The following is a 14253-nucleotide window of genomic DNA, read 5'->3' on the forward strand; positions in this document are numbered from 1 at the left end:
AATAAGCAAAATATATTTACCCGGCTTCATCCATCCATCTGTCACTGATACTTGTGAATTTTTCTTTTCAATTGTCTCTTTCCTTTTTCTTTTGAGCATTTTTACCCGCTCAAGTTTTGACCGTGCTGTAAAGCAAACAACATTCTAATAAAACACATGAAACTGTCTAGTAAACTTTAAAATAAAATAAAATAATATCCATTAGAGTGTTTTTTCTATTTAAAAAAGTCATAGCTTTAAAACAAAATAATCCATTTCAGGCTGTACAACAATCACAGGTTTTGAGTTTATTTCTACCACTTTGAAAACAACCCCCACAAATATTTTTTTTTTTAAAATACATCTCATTTTGCAAAGTAAAAACCCTGCTAATTGGAAACACACCATCACCATCAGTTTGTAGACATATACTTTTTAAAAACCGCCTATGTTTTACACACACACACACACACACACACACACACACACACACACACACACAGAGTTTAAAACACTGTTTGCAACAAAATACTTTTCAATAAACCCACATGCTTTTAAAAAGATCCCTGGTTGTTCTGGCCCCCGCCCTGCCCCAGCCATGTGCGCTTGGGGTCTTTGGGGTAAGAAAAACAAGCCAAAATGTTAGTTAGTATTAGCTCCCAAATCCCTATTCAACCTATGTAATACCTGAAGTTATTAAGCACAACTACAGTTAAAAATGGTTTTTACCTTGGCCTGGTGATGAACTGCAACTTAAAGTTACTGGCTCCATGCTAAACAGATCACACTGCAATACAGATATGCACCATTATTTACTAAGATAGCATGGCCAAAAAATGGCATTATATAATATATATATATTTTCAGAGTTAAAAAAAAAAACCAGGGAACATACCTCCACTTGCACTTGCAGCCCAGCAGCAATTCAAGAGAGTTTCTGTTGAAAGAGACAGTCTCCAAGCTACCTGAGGTTTTGTTCTTTTTTTTTTACACCATCCTAACTCTTTTGTTTCAAAATAGTTAGCAGGTTGATTGGATCACCCCTCCCTAGCATTCCCTTTTGTGATCGGGGTGGGGAATAAGTTTTTCTGCACAATTGGGCTGCTTTTCTTTTTTAAGTTCAAATACTTTTTGTTCCCCCCACCCTGTAGGGCCTTCTTACAGTAACCATTTCAAATGAGGGGCCCTTTGCAGATATCAATGAATGTCTTGGGGCTTGTTTTTGTTTTTAAAAACATGTTCTTTCATGCTTAAAGTTTGGTGGAACGGGGGGTGATTTCTAGAAAAAGTGCCCCGTGGCCTTCAACCAACTCCTGGGCCATATTTAGACTGGCCTATAGCGTTCCACCAACTCCAGGGGTTATATTTAAACTGCCCAATAGCATCTGCAAACTCCTGAGGTTTTATTTCATTTCATATTAATCAGAACTCACCATCCTCACCCACCCACCTCCCTTACTATGGGTGCACCCCCATCAAAATTAACCCTATGGCAACAAGGGTGAGTAATCACAGTCACCCTGGCTATTCAGTGAGGGGGGGGGTGGTTAAACCCGTTCAGTTCAACAGAATAAGTCAACTCTATTGTACTCAATCACATGTCTGAACCATCCCCGTTTGTTTTATTGTAAACACATTTTTAGGGTATTTTTCCCCCTCCCACAACATACATTTCAGCTTTTTTTTTTTTTGCTGTAAATGGGTCTCTCTTACACAAAAGACACAAGAGCTAGGTTCTCACAAACAATTTTTTTTTTTATTTAAAAGACATACAGCTCCTTCAAAACAAACCAAGATGCTCCATTAAAAAAAGAAAGAAAGAAAAAAAGACTTTAAGCTCCCTTAAGGGCCAGAGACATTTTAACAGAAATACAAATAGTCACAAAGCCCTTTTCAATAGATTTTTTTTTTAAATTTACAGCTACCAAGTTTTATATCGCATGTTTGGCACCTCACCATTTTCTAACTTAATCCTTTTAGATTTCTTACAAATAGCCTTTTTCTTAAGCAGGGTTCTGTAACTTTTTGTGCGGACCAGACGGTCAATATAACGCTCTAAGCAGGCATCTTCCGGTTTGGTCATTTTCTTTAAAACATGGTCAGGGTCTCCACTGAATTGCACAGCATTTATCAAGGTCACCCCTTGTGCTAAATGTTCTTGGGTTAGGCATAGACATTGCATAGCATAACCTATGGCAATCACAGTGTTTAATAAGCTTTCCAAACACAGCTCAGCACACAGGCCCCGGAGCTTGCAGTTTATATCCACTGAAGTCCAAGTCACACAGTCATGGTGCCGCTGGCCTGGTGCATCTATGACACAGCCCTCACAATCTTCAAAAAGCTTTTCCCTAAGACAGTGATTAAGAACAGAATAAACAGCAACGCGTACAATAGTCCGCATGACTTTGTTACGCTCACGACGTGGCACTGGCTCAGTCAGTTCCATGCCAAGCCTCCTCCTAAACTCCTCATAGCCGTCATCCTCGGAGTCCTCTTCAACATTTTGTATTGGCGTTGAGCAAAAACAAGGTGGGCCCGGTTCATCTTCGCTGCTTGGTGCAATGCTGTCCAGAGTCTCCGGGTCCTCTAGAAAGGCATCATTGAGCTGTTGAGAGATTTTTTTCAAAAAAGAAACAGCGTAAGCACCCCACTGCTCGGTTTTTGATTTACACAATCCCTGGTTCCTAGCCCCGTTACAACCCCATCCCGACCGTCACTTCTTAAGCATTCATTTACCTGAGCGTTCATCTTGTCCACTAGTGACTTCCCCGAGCTGCGATCACCTTCCTCCTCCCGGGGGGTGGCCAACAAGAGGCCATCATGCTCATCGTGGGGCCCCACAAGCGGCTGGGTTTCAGGGTCCGGGGTATCCATCAATGGCTGGGCCAAAGGGCTCCCCTCAATTGCCCCCTCCTCCTCCTCGGAACTGTCGCTGATGTAGCGCTTTCTCCGCGGTTTGTTGAAGGCCCTCGGGGCTAAAACAAAGTCCGAAGTTCTCACGGGGGTGGTGAAGGAGTCCATGTTTCCACGATTTCTAAAACACGTGCTCTTGGTAAAAGACAGCCTCTTCTGCCCGACGCTGGGCCTTATGGGGTGATGGTGCTGCGCTCTGATTGGCAGAGGGGTCATACGCCCCTCTTCTGGGTGGTTCACCCCATCCCAGAACCTGCCCTATTTTGGTCAAATCTGCTCTCTGGCCGGCCTGATTGGTAGAGGTTGGTGGGAGGAGTTGTTAGAGGGGTCACACGAATCATTTCCGGACGGGTCACCCCGCCCCCGGAACTCATCCTAATTGGTCAAATCTCCTCTTGGTCCTATCGGAACAAAACCCCTCCTGATTGGTAGCGGGGTGGGAGGAGGAGTTGTTAGAGGGGTCACAAGACCCACTTCCAGAGAGGACACCCCCACCCCGGAACTCGCCCTGATTGGTCAAAGCTCCTCTCTGGGAGGTCCTACGGGGCAAAACCCATCCTGATTGGTAGAGGGTGGGGGGGGAGGAGTTGTTAGAGGGGTCACAAGACCCACTTCCGGAGAGGACACCCCGCTCCGGAACTCGCCCTGATTGGTCAAAGCTCCTCTTGGGGGGGAAGTCCTACGGGGCGAAACCCATCCTGATTGGTAGAGGGCAGTGGGAGGAGTTGTTAGAGGGTTCACATGACATACCTTGCTTCCGGTCACGTGGCAGCCTTGACCCTGGAAGTAATACCCCATGGGGCAGGACTTCCGGTGGGGGGGGGCAGAGGTCAAGGGGTGGGGTTAAAGGGGTCAAGGGGTGGGGTGGGTGTCACATGACACACCTTGCTTCCGGTCATGTGGCAGCCTTGACCCCGGAAGTAATAACCCATGGGGCGGGACTTCCGGTGGGTGGGGCTAAGAGATCAAGGGGCGGGGCTTAGGGGTCAAGGGGGCGGGGCTAAGGGGTCAAGGGGCGGGGTCAGGGTTTGATTGATGGTAGGGCCCTTATACTACTTAGGATGACTAAAAATGCCCTGAAGTGGACCTAAAAATGCCCTACAGTGGACCTAATGGAAAGTCCACTGAGTCAATGGGAGATTTCCCACTGACATCTGTGAAGTTTGTGGCAGGCCCATAATACAAGCCTGGTCCTGATATTAATGGGAAATTTTTGTCTCAATGTGGTTCTGCTTAAAGATTTGTTTAGCAGAACCATGTTTTCATTAAAGAGCAATACACCAATAACTCCTCCCCTCCTCCCAATCACAGGGTAAAAAACTGTGTGCCTGATTAAACAGAATGTAAAATGTAAAAACCAGAGAATGGGAGGAGAGGAAAAGCTGAGCCTACAGAAACTGAAGCCACTGGCTTCCAGGGATCTCAGGAGGAGCAGAAATGAGCCTGTTTCTGCTTCCGCTCAAATGGTAGGAAGCCAAATATCTGGGCCTGGCTGGCCTCCTATTGGAACGGCTGGAAGCCATTAACTTCAGTAGCTGCAGACTCAGGCCCCTGCTCAGGTCAAAATAGATTTTCAGAAAACACATGATGCAAAGTTCTGAAGACGGATATGGAAAATAGGCCCATTAGGATTGCAAGAATGGGTTCTGATTCATTAATATGAGGGTTCCATGCTCTTCCCCTGTTGCTCTCCTCAGGATGTCCTCATTCAATATTTATTCAGTCCTTCTTTGGGCATATTTCCCATTGAATGTGGGAACACCATGTTAAGGTAGGATTTTCAGAATCACTCACTGTTCACCTGTCTCTTCTCCCAGTGAAGTCAAAGGGAATTTTAACACTGACTTCAATAACAGTCAAGTTAGGCCTGTGTTGAGTGTTTTTGAAAATCTCAGTGTGAGTTTTTCTTTAGTTGGGACTAAACCTGAGGATATTTTTGTTTCCTTGAATACAAAGTTCCCACTGTCACATTTAAAGGCAACTGCATTTGCATTTCCCCTCTGTGGTCCAGCAAGGGCAACCGGTCTAGACTCCTGGCTCCTTAGCCATCACCTCTCATGGGTGCAGACTCTCTGCCTCCTGACTGGGTTTTTTTTCCATGCTTCACAGTTCGCTGCATACACTGTGAGTTCCCCGAGTCACACTGTCTAAGCAAGCTTGCTGTGCTTTCTCCTTGGAGGCTATATCCAGAGAAATTGCTCCTAGTTAGAAGTTACCACACAGTACTTTCTAAGCAAGTGCATTTAGTCTTAAGGGGGAAACACTACAGAACAAACATATTAAAACAATACAAGAACCTACAGACATTCTAATAAGATTAGCAGAGTTTATCCCCACATCCAGCAAGGGCTCTGGCAGATGAGCAAACCCACCAAGTGGTTTTTCTGTACTTACAAGTTCGTATCAGCTGTTAACTCAGAACAAGGGCACCCAGGAATCGGAAAGCTCCTCCTTCATACAGTCTGGGCCTTTGATCTTGGGACCCTAGGAACAGGTAATCATCAGACAGTCACCCTGTCTACAAAGCACAGCTTCAAAGACCTTGGCTTTTTGCATACATAACTGGAGGCAGGGGGGTGAGGGCAGAGAGAAATTTGGATTCACCTCCTACAGTTGTCCTAGGAAATCCACTTCACATGTATTGTCCCATTCTTGTCTGCCACATTGATCAGGCCCACAATAATGTTTAATCTTTTTATTTAATACGATGGACTCCAAACATAGTTAAACTTCATTCAATAAGGTGTTCCAAGGGCACTGCGAGGAAATTACCATATTGGCACACTCACAATACATAGCAAACATAGCATTTTCAGCTGCCAGATTCTTGAAGTCAACAGAGTTGCTGTATGTGTACTGAGATGTAACTACAAACTGATATTTTTTCCCCTGCAAAATGTGTTGATTACAAAACATTCCCCTTTTCATCGTTTTCTCCCACAGACTATTTTGAGTTTTTGTCCAAAGGGAAAGGTTGGGATCTGTTTTGGTTTTCAGCCACTGAAAAATGACCATTGTCTTTTCTAGCAGCTGCAACCTGACATTGATTTGGATTTCCGTTACGGTAAAGCAAAAGATTTCAGGAGGACAAAACAAAACAAAAACCAAGTAACTTTTGGGTTTAAACACAAACCTGAACATCTTTGACAAAAAAAAAATTTCATCGAGGAGGCATTTTTCATTTTTAAAATATGGCCACAAGTTTTTAGTCAGCAACAACAAATTGGATACTACATTTTTTATATTGTTTAAATATCAGCTTCCCCTCATATAGTCAGCGGCATATGCCCTCTTTGAGTTAGACTGACATACTTATCTAATAAAATCTGTAAACTCCTGTACTTCTAATATTCAGGGTAGGAATAATTAAAAAACAACAACAACAAACACCTCAATTCCACAGTGATAAAGATTTGTTAGAAAAACATTGCAATTCCCACCATGTGAATAGGACGTGTCTTGATTTTTGTGAAAAAGAGCTTATTTCATAGCAGGTTTTCATTGCACCATACAGTTTAAACAGGGTAGCTTTATATAGCGTGTTACTACTGCAGGTGATGCTGCTCAAGAGCAAAGTAAATCCCACTAAATGAGCAGAGAGCTATGAGAATAGTAAGACAATTGACCACTAAGAAAGGGTAGCCTCTGATCCTGCTGTTTGCTGCTGTTGGTGCCATATTCTTATGCACAGAAAGAACATCAAGCAACACACTGTTGTTGGCATCTTGTCCGCATTACTTTTGTTTTTCCAAACAACCTATTACACCTCCTGCAGAGTGACTAGAGTCTCTATTTAGGTTCCAAATACGAATTAGACTTTATTAATTTACAGTGGTGCCTAGGCGTTCCAGCCGCATTGTGTGAAGCACTGTACATACATACACACGATATACTGTAGTATCAGAGTGATAAGACACTGCCCCTTTGAAAAAGCAACACTTAACAGGCAAATGATTTAGGATTTTGATAAACAGCCACATTCTGCAAATTCACATTTTTCTCTTGTGTGTTATGGCCGAAAGGCAGCGTGACCCATTGTCTTGCTAGTCTCATAATACTGGATAGTATACATAAAGCCACGAGTTCCTTGAAGTAAATTAGGTGGGAACCTCAGCTCTCTTTTTAAAAAGCAAAACAAAACGTATGGCTCTAACCCACACGTTGGTGGAGGAAAGCTTGGAAATGTGACCTGATCTGCATCCTGAAGTCTCAGAAACCAGACAAGAAATAAAATAATAATAATAATTCATAATAAAAAGCGGCTTGTTTTAGGTCTGATAATTTTTGAGCCAATCGCATGATTTTGGGGGGAGGGGGCTGACACAGTGTTTGAATGCTGGGAGTTAGCAACAAGGGAACAGTTTAAAACATTTAAAACCTGGAGGTTTATGAGCCATATTTGGCTATACCAGCTCTCCACGGTGAGTCTCATGAGGGACACTGAAAACAGCCATTCATTGCTGGATTTCCATGGAGGCATCAAAGATAACTCTGAACCAGGAAACCTGTGTGGAACAGGAGGAGGTGAAGGTGAAGTTTGGCTGAACACTTCCACAGGTCCATGTTGCTATGGAAACAATTGCCTTTGTCTTCACTGTCTGTTTCATCTGTAGATGTTTAGAAGATCCAAGGCTTATGGTTATTAGTAGGAACCGAAGGGTATGGCGACGCGACGGGGCTACAGCAGCACAGCGGCAGCTATGCCATTGAGGAACAGATGCTTCCTACACTGGTGGAAGGTTTTTTTTTTCCCCATCAGTGTAGCTTAAACCACCTTCCCAAGCAGCGATAGCTAGGTCCGCGGAAGAATTCTTCCACTGACCTAGCTGTAGCTATTCTAGGGGTTAGGTTGGCTTAACTACAGGACTCGGAGGTGTGAATTTTTCACACCCCACATGATATAGCTAGGGCATTTTAAGTGTAGACCAGGGCTAAAAATAAGCAGCTCAATTAAGGTTCTGTACTATGAGAACAATGCAAACAATAACAAACTTTTTATTTCAATAATCACCCTGTTTAATGGGCAGCATGTAGGTACATCACCACTACCAAGCTGAAAAGGAGCCTCATAGAAAAAAAACCCTTGTAGATATAGACTTGTACTCTTCCATTCAATTGCTCACAACTGATGTAAGCAGAGTCAGGATGGGCTCCACCCTGACATCTGGTGGTGAGGTGTGGCAAGTAGTGGAAAAGAACTTCAGGGGCTGATCTCAATTTGCATAGGCACACCCACCCCACCTAGAATGAGGCCATAACTGCCCAAATGGTCACTTTGGCTGTTGTGGGATCCCCAGTGTCTTTGTTATTGGGGCGGGAAGAGTAAATTGTTATTACCCTGATTATGGGAACTGTGCTTGGAACTGTACTTGGCCTTTTGTTATGATGGAGGGACTCACCATCAACTGAGTAGCACTCGCTAGGCAAGGGACATGGGTTCCAAAACTCTGTGAAGGGGGAGAGACTTGAGACAGGTATTAGTACCTGGTGGAGTGGGCCCCTTTGTGAGGGCCTGAAACACCAGTTGCACCTCTGTCTCTCTCCACTGTGGAATGTCAGAGCTAATTTTGTGTCTATTAAGAGTCTTGCTACAGGTACTGTGCTGCATTCACTTTGGCTTTATGGTGCACCAGCACTAAGGCCCCCACTACTATGAGCTGAAATCACTGAGAGCTGAAATCACTGAGCACTATGTCAAGTAGTGGGGAGCCGGAAGATCTAGAGTGCAGTGGTGCTGTTCGCGGATAGGCTGGCAGAGCGGAGCTGTTCGTGAGACAGCGAGCTGTGCAGAGCAGAGCCGGTTGTGGTGGAGCGGAGCCGTTCGTGAGGCGGCGAGCTGTGCAGAGTGGAGCCGTTCATGAGACAGTGAGCTGAGCAGAGCTGTTCGTGAGACAGCGAGCTGTGCAGAGCAGAGCCGGTCGTGGTGGAGCGGAGCCGTTTGTGAGACAGCGGTGTGTTCGTGAGACGGCAAGCTGAGCAGAGCTGTTCGTGAGACGGCGAGCTGTGCAGAGCGGAGCCGGTCGTGGTGGAGCAGAGCCCTGTGGGGCAGCCAGCTTCAGGACACGTAAGGTGCCCCTTACCCCTTTCCCCCACACACAAGCACATTTTAGCCAGACTGGGGAGTAACACTATGCAGATGAACTTTTGAACTCTGGGGCTGGACTTTTTGGACTTTGGGTGATTTGTGGATTGCTGGACTCAAGAGACGCTTGGGTGCTGGGACTCAAGAACCCGAGGGAAACGGGCATGCCCCAATTTGCTTGGGGTGGGTTTTTTTTGCTCATGGGTTGTGTTATGAATCCTGTTGGTGGTGTCTCCCCAACATAATGCCACATTGTTTCTCTCTGTTATTAAAAGGCTTTTTGCTACACTCAGACTATGTGCTTGCGAGAGGGGAAGTATTGCCTCTTGAAGGCGCCCAGCGGGGGTGGTATATATTTGTCCCAGGTCACTGGGTGGGGGCTCGAGCCGGTTTGCATTGTGTTATTGGAATGGATCCCCTAGATATTGAACCCGGCCCTTGTTGCTGCCAGCTCTGATGGGCAGAAGGGTTACATGAGAACAATGCAAACAATAACAAACTTTTTATTTCAATAATCACCCTGTTTAATGGGCAGCATGTAGGTACATCACCAGTACCAAGCTGAAAAGGAGCCTCCTAGAAAAAAAACCCTTGTAGATATAGACTTGTACTCTTCCATTCAATTTGCTCACAACTTTCCAATGCCCTCCTTTACCCTCACAAGGGAGCCAATAGTATAAAATACTCACCCACTGTCATCCAGCATGCACTCCAGGAATATAATGTTGGTTTTTACGATTGTTTGTTCCATTAATGATGTGCAAGCCTTGAGAAGTAGAGTCTTCCACTTAAACCACATTTTCTTTCACTGGCTGCAGCTTGTTTATATAAACAACTTTGTGACTGTTACCTAGGCAACCAACAGAGAAATGAATTTCATTAGATATAGATTCAAGGATTTGGGTCTGTTTTAACTCTGTGTGTGTGTGTGTCTCTCTCTCTCTGTGTAAAAAGTTAAGCTTTCAAAGTTTAGATGGTTGTCTTCATTATAAGAGGAAGAAAGATGAAATCAAGGGGAACAATCATTTTTATTTGGGCTTACCTCCTTCCTGTTAGTTTCTGTTCATGTTCACGAGGTGGTAGATTGTACTGAAAAGAAATCAAACTGTTCTGCATGGAAACAAATGTCAAAAAATTCCAGTACAGTCAGCAGGAGAATGTGGAAAAAGGCAAGCACTTTTATTGTCTCCAGGGAAACACATTTATCTTTTTGTTTTTTTAAATGCTATTATGCTTGAAAATGAGTATTTTAATATAAAGCCTATGTGGCCCTTTCTGTACAATAAACTGAACCAGGAGCATATTTTGTGCTCAGTTGCACATGAACTGACCAGAATGGACGTGATATAGGCGTTAACTGCTGACACCATTTGGCCCAGTACATTTACTTTTACCCTGGACACATCTGTTGAATACACAAGTGAAGCAAAATAGGTTAAAGTGCTGTATGAACCATGTAGGTGGATGAGGCTTTGTAATTCAGGCCTAAACTTGTCCATTTCCCTGACTGTACTTATACTCATGAGAGACGCATTTAAGAATATTTTTGATTGAAATGTACACATGAGCGGTGTACTCAAGTCACAAAGTTCAGAGCCAAACTGGGATAAGCAGATGAATTTCCACAAAGTTTGGGGCTTTCAGATTTGATGGCCCAGGTCAGTCTTATATAGGGCCAAGCCCAAAATTCGAAGCATGTTGTATGTTTGAGGAAAGGATAGGGCGTTCAGATCTTATGTTGCAGTTCAGGCTCATGGCCCACCTTGATTATCACTACAAAAGGTCCCCCCCCCCACACTCTCCTGCTGATAATAGCTCACCTTACCTGATCACTCTAGTTACAGTGTGTATGGTAACATCCATTGTTTCATGTTCTCTATGTATATAAATCTCCCCACTGTATTTTCCACTGAATGCATCCAATGAAGTGAGCTGTAGCTCACGAAAGCTTATGCTCAAATAAATTTGTTTGTCTCTAAAGTGCCACAAGTGCTCCTTTTCTTTTGGGGGATACAGACTAACACGGCTGCTACTCTGAAACCTAGGATTAGATGTGTAACTGTGGCCATTTTGCTCATGTTTGCAATGACCTGAAGATTTAGCAGTGGAAAGCATATTTCCCAGTGCATACTGAGGGTGAACTTGGGTGTTCTTGCACTTCCCTTTGTAGATTTGCTCGTGGCTCACCTGTTATCATCAAATGGACTTTGGATTCATGATCAATTTGAAAACAAGTGGTATAAGCATTGGTCGACCAGCGTTTTCTCCTCCTTAATTTTTATAACATCCCAACACCTCTCCTGGGAAAGCCACGGCTAAAACAATACTGCATTCATTTTTTTTTTGACTCTGTCATTCTGATAAGATTTTACAGCTACAGGCTGGGACAGAATATTGGCTTCTAGAATGTAGACTTAATAGCAAGATTTGTACTGAGTTCATTGGGTGTAGGATTAGGTCTTTGGTGGCCAAAGAAACCATGAAACTGTGGGGATAAAATGAAGCCTAAGAAACAGTAATCATGAGTAATTAAGTCTATCTCCAGAATGCTAGCTCTATAGTGTATCTTCCCTTTTAATTGCTCAGCCTTCTTAACTCCTGCTCACTTGAAAATTAAGCTATCTTTGAGAGTTATTTGAATGGAATGTCTATAAGGTATGATTTTATTTTTATCAGGTTAGGATATATACTAAGTACAGATAAAAACCACTGAGCTGAGACAAATATCACAGTTAAAGATGGTTGAATTTACATTTTTCAAGGTGATTTACTCTGGTCATCCCCCCTCCCCCCCATTCACAATTCTCATGTTAACAGTTTGGTTTTGGTTTTTTACAGATTTATTTTGCTATTCATTATTGTTCAACCAACAATTCATGTGAATAAGTTTCAGCCTACCAGTTGATTGCCAGCATGTCACCTGGAGCGTTCAGTCACTGTTCTGGAGTCACCTGATATTCTTTCTAAAGCACGGTTGGAGGACTGTCATTTTTTTACAGAGGAGACTTATGATCAATGAATATGCTCCCCCCCAAAAAAAAGTGGTGGGGGGGGAAGGAACGTCTTCCCCTTGTGCAAAAATGAAGACCAGTCATCCCCCAGATACTAGTGTGAACAAAAGCCTGTTTACACAATTGCTAATAAATAGTGAATATAATGGGACACCAACCTGACTGAGCCAAATTATCATTCAGAGTTCACCAGCCATATTTGACTAGTTCTCGTTACAATAATTATGGTGCCTCTCATAGTCTATCTAGCCATGTAAAATTAGACCCTACTAGGTTTTTTGGGCTGGCTTAATTCAGCACAAATTATTTCATTAGCAACTGAATGAAATGGCAGTACATTTCACTTTTGTCTTGGAGCTCTAAGGAATAAATCCTCAAAACACAAAAATTAGCCATGTGTGCAAAGTATCCCTATACTCCAGCAGACCAAAGTTATATAGTTGTGGCAATGCAAGGACACAAGTAAACAAATATTTAGGATCCACAGCTGTTAATTTCATTCTCCCTCCAGACTTTCCAATGCAGCATAGTAGAAGAATATAACAGCATGCAATGTCTGTGTATCCAGTTATGTTTTGCACAGAATAGTTCTTGATTTTCACTTAGAAATGGGCTTAGCTAGAGAATGATAAGTCAGATGTTAACGAAGGTTTAATGCCCTCCAAGAAATGAACAAAGAAGCTCTGTTAGAGATGTAGATCTGGTACGTGCTAATCTTACTGAGCAACAGATCACATTGTTTTAAGTGTAAGCATACATTTACAAAGTCCCATCTACTCTTACAAATCCTGCAGCCACATACAGGGGGGAAAAGTACTGCATACTTTTAATATATTTATTGTGCATTAAAACCTGTCAGATGAAGAAATTACATTTAAACAGTAAAAAGTAATTCAATTTATCTATTGTCTCTTTATAACAGTAGCCTGTGTGCTTTACAATGAAGCAAATGGAGACTGAAACTTTAAAAATGAGGGAGAAGTAACAGTTAAAGCCCAGTGTAATTCAGGTATTCTTAGTCTGAGGCAAAGCAACAAATCCAGTCACCTTTACTCACAGTGAATAGGACTTTTAAATCAATAGGGCTATTTAAAGAGTAAGCCCCTGACTCAAAAACACTTCTGTGCATGCTTAGCTTTCAACATGTAACTAGTCCCACTGATGTCGATGGAACTGCTCATATGCTTAAAGTTAAGCCTGTGCATAAGAATCTGCAAATAAGGGCCAGAGGTGATACGCAGTCTAAGGCGGCAGGAGATGGCTCTTAGCCACTGAGAATTTTTATACTTCAAACATTCAAAAAAACAAAACAAACCATAAACAATTCTTTTCGCACCGTGGATTGGAAGAGGAAGACATTTGTTTTATTTGCCTTCCACCTACCCGCCCCTGAAGAATTCAGGGTGTTCTGCAAATATGTTGTCCATTGAAAAGCAGAGACTAGAGAGCAAATTGCTGTTTTTGTTTTATGCCTGAATAATTTCTTTGTAATATGAACATATGAAAAATTAACGTTGTGTATTTGGCATGGAGCTATGTCTAGCTCTCGGTGTAGCTGTGCATTTATTAATTATTAATGTTGTTTGTATTGTGGGAGCCACACTCACAGGTTAGGACCCCAATGAAGACAAAAAGCCAGAGGACTCTTGTGCCTGCAAAGAACCCCACTGAGGTAATCTATTGCAGATACTGGGCCTCAATACTTTTAGTGAGCATCATGATTTTACTGCATACCAGGCATCACCAGGTGGTTGTGTTACACTTCCAGGTTCCTTTTTATTAGCATGCGAGCAAATGCTCAGTCTTGGGAAGACATAATGTGTGGGGGGTTTTTTTTGTTTTGTTTTTTTGGTCGTGCAGAGTTTGGTTTAATGCAGTGGTTGCGGGAGAGTAAGCAGCAGGAGTTTACTGGCTGCCTTGGTCTCTCAATGGAGCCAATTCTTGAGACAGAACTGCTCCTCTGGAAATGGTGTTGGATTGCAATTTCTGAAAGAAGGAATAGCCTGAATGCTGTTTGACCATCTCTGTTCCAGGACTGGTGTATATGTGCAAATAAAATAAGTTACACTCAGACTATACTCAAGTTCTGCACTACTGGTTTCTCGTCCACTGAGAAGCCAATCTGCAAGGTCCCAAACATCTGCTTCTGCTCGACAGAGAGACTATATTGATGTCCTAATGGGGTGCTGCTGTTGGAAGTAGGGGCAACGGTATGATACAATACAAAATATCTGTTGCAGTTATAATGAAATATAAATTCTATTG

At 43.0% G+C, this 14253-nt stretch overlaps 1 protein-coding gene across 1 annotated transcript in view; it reads right to left on the reverse strand.

Moving 5' to 3' along the window:
- Positions 1-948: 948 nt before the first annotated feature.
- The window catches only part of LOC141993632 (uncharacterized), a 649213-nt gene continuing 635908 nt past the window's right edge, over positions 949-14253 (reverse strand). Inside the window, exons 9-12 of the mRNA XM_074963181.1 lie at positions 9667-9827; positions 5290-5379; positions 2719-2957; positions 949-2587 (exon numbers count right to left, since the gene is read on the reverse strand). Coding sequence (XP_074819282.1) covers positions 1901-2587; positions 2719-2856 — 825 coding nt within the window. The 5' untranslated portion in view covers positions 2857-2957; positions 5290-5379; positions 9667-9827 and the 3' untranslated portion in view covers positions 949-1900. The remainder of the gene's footprint in view (positions 2588-2718; positions 2958-5289; positions 5380-9666; positions 9828-14253) is intronic.

The sequence above is a fragment of the Natator depressus genome, chromosome 9 (assembly GCF_965152275.1).
Source record: "Natator depressus isolate rNatDep1 chromosome 9, rNatDep2.hap1, whole genome shotgun sequence".
NCBI classification, from domain to species: Eukaryota; Metazoa; Chordata; order Testudines; family Cheloniidae; genus Natator; species Natator depressus.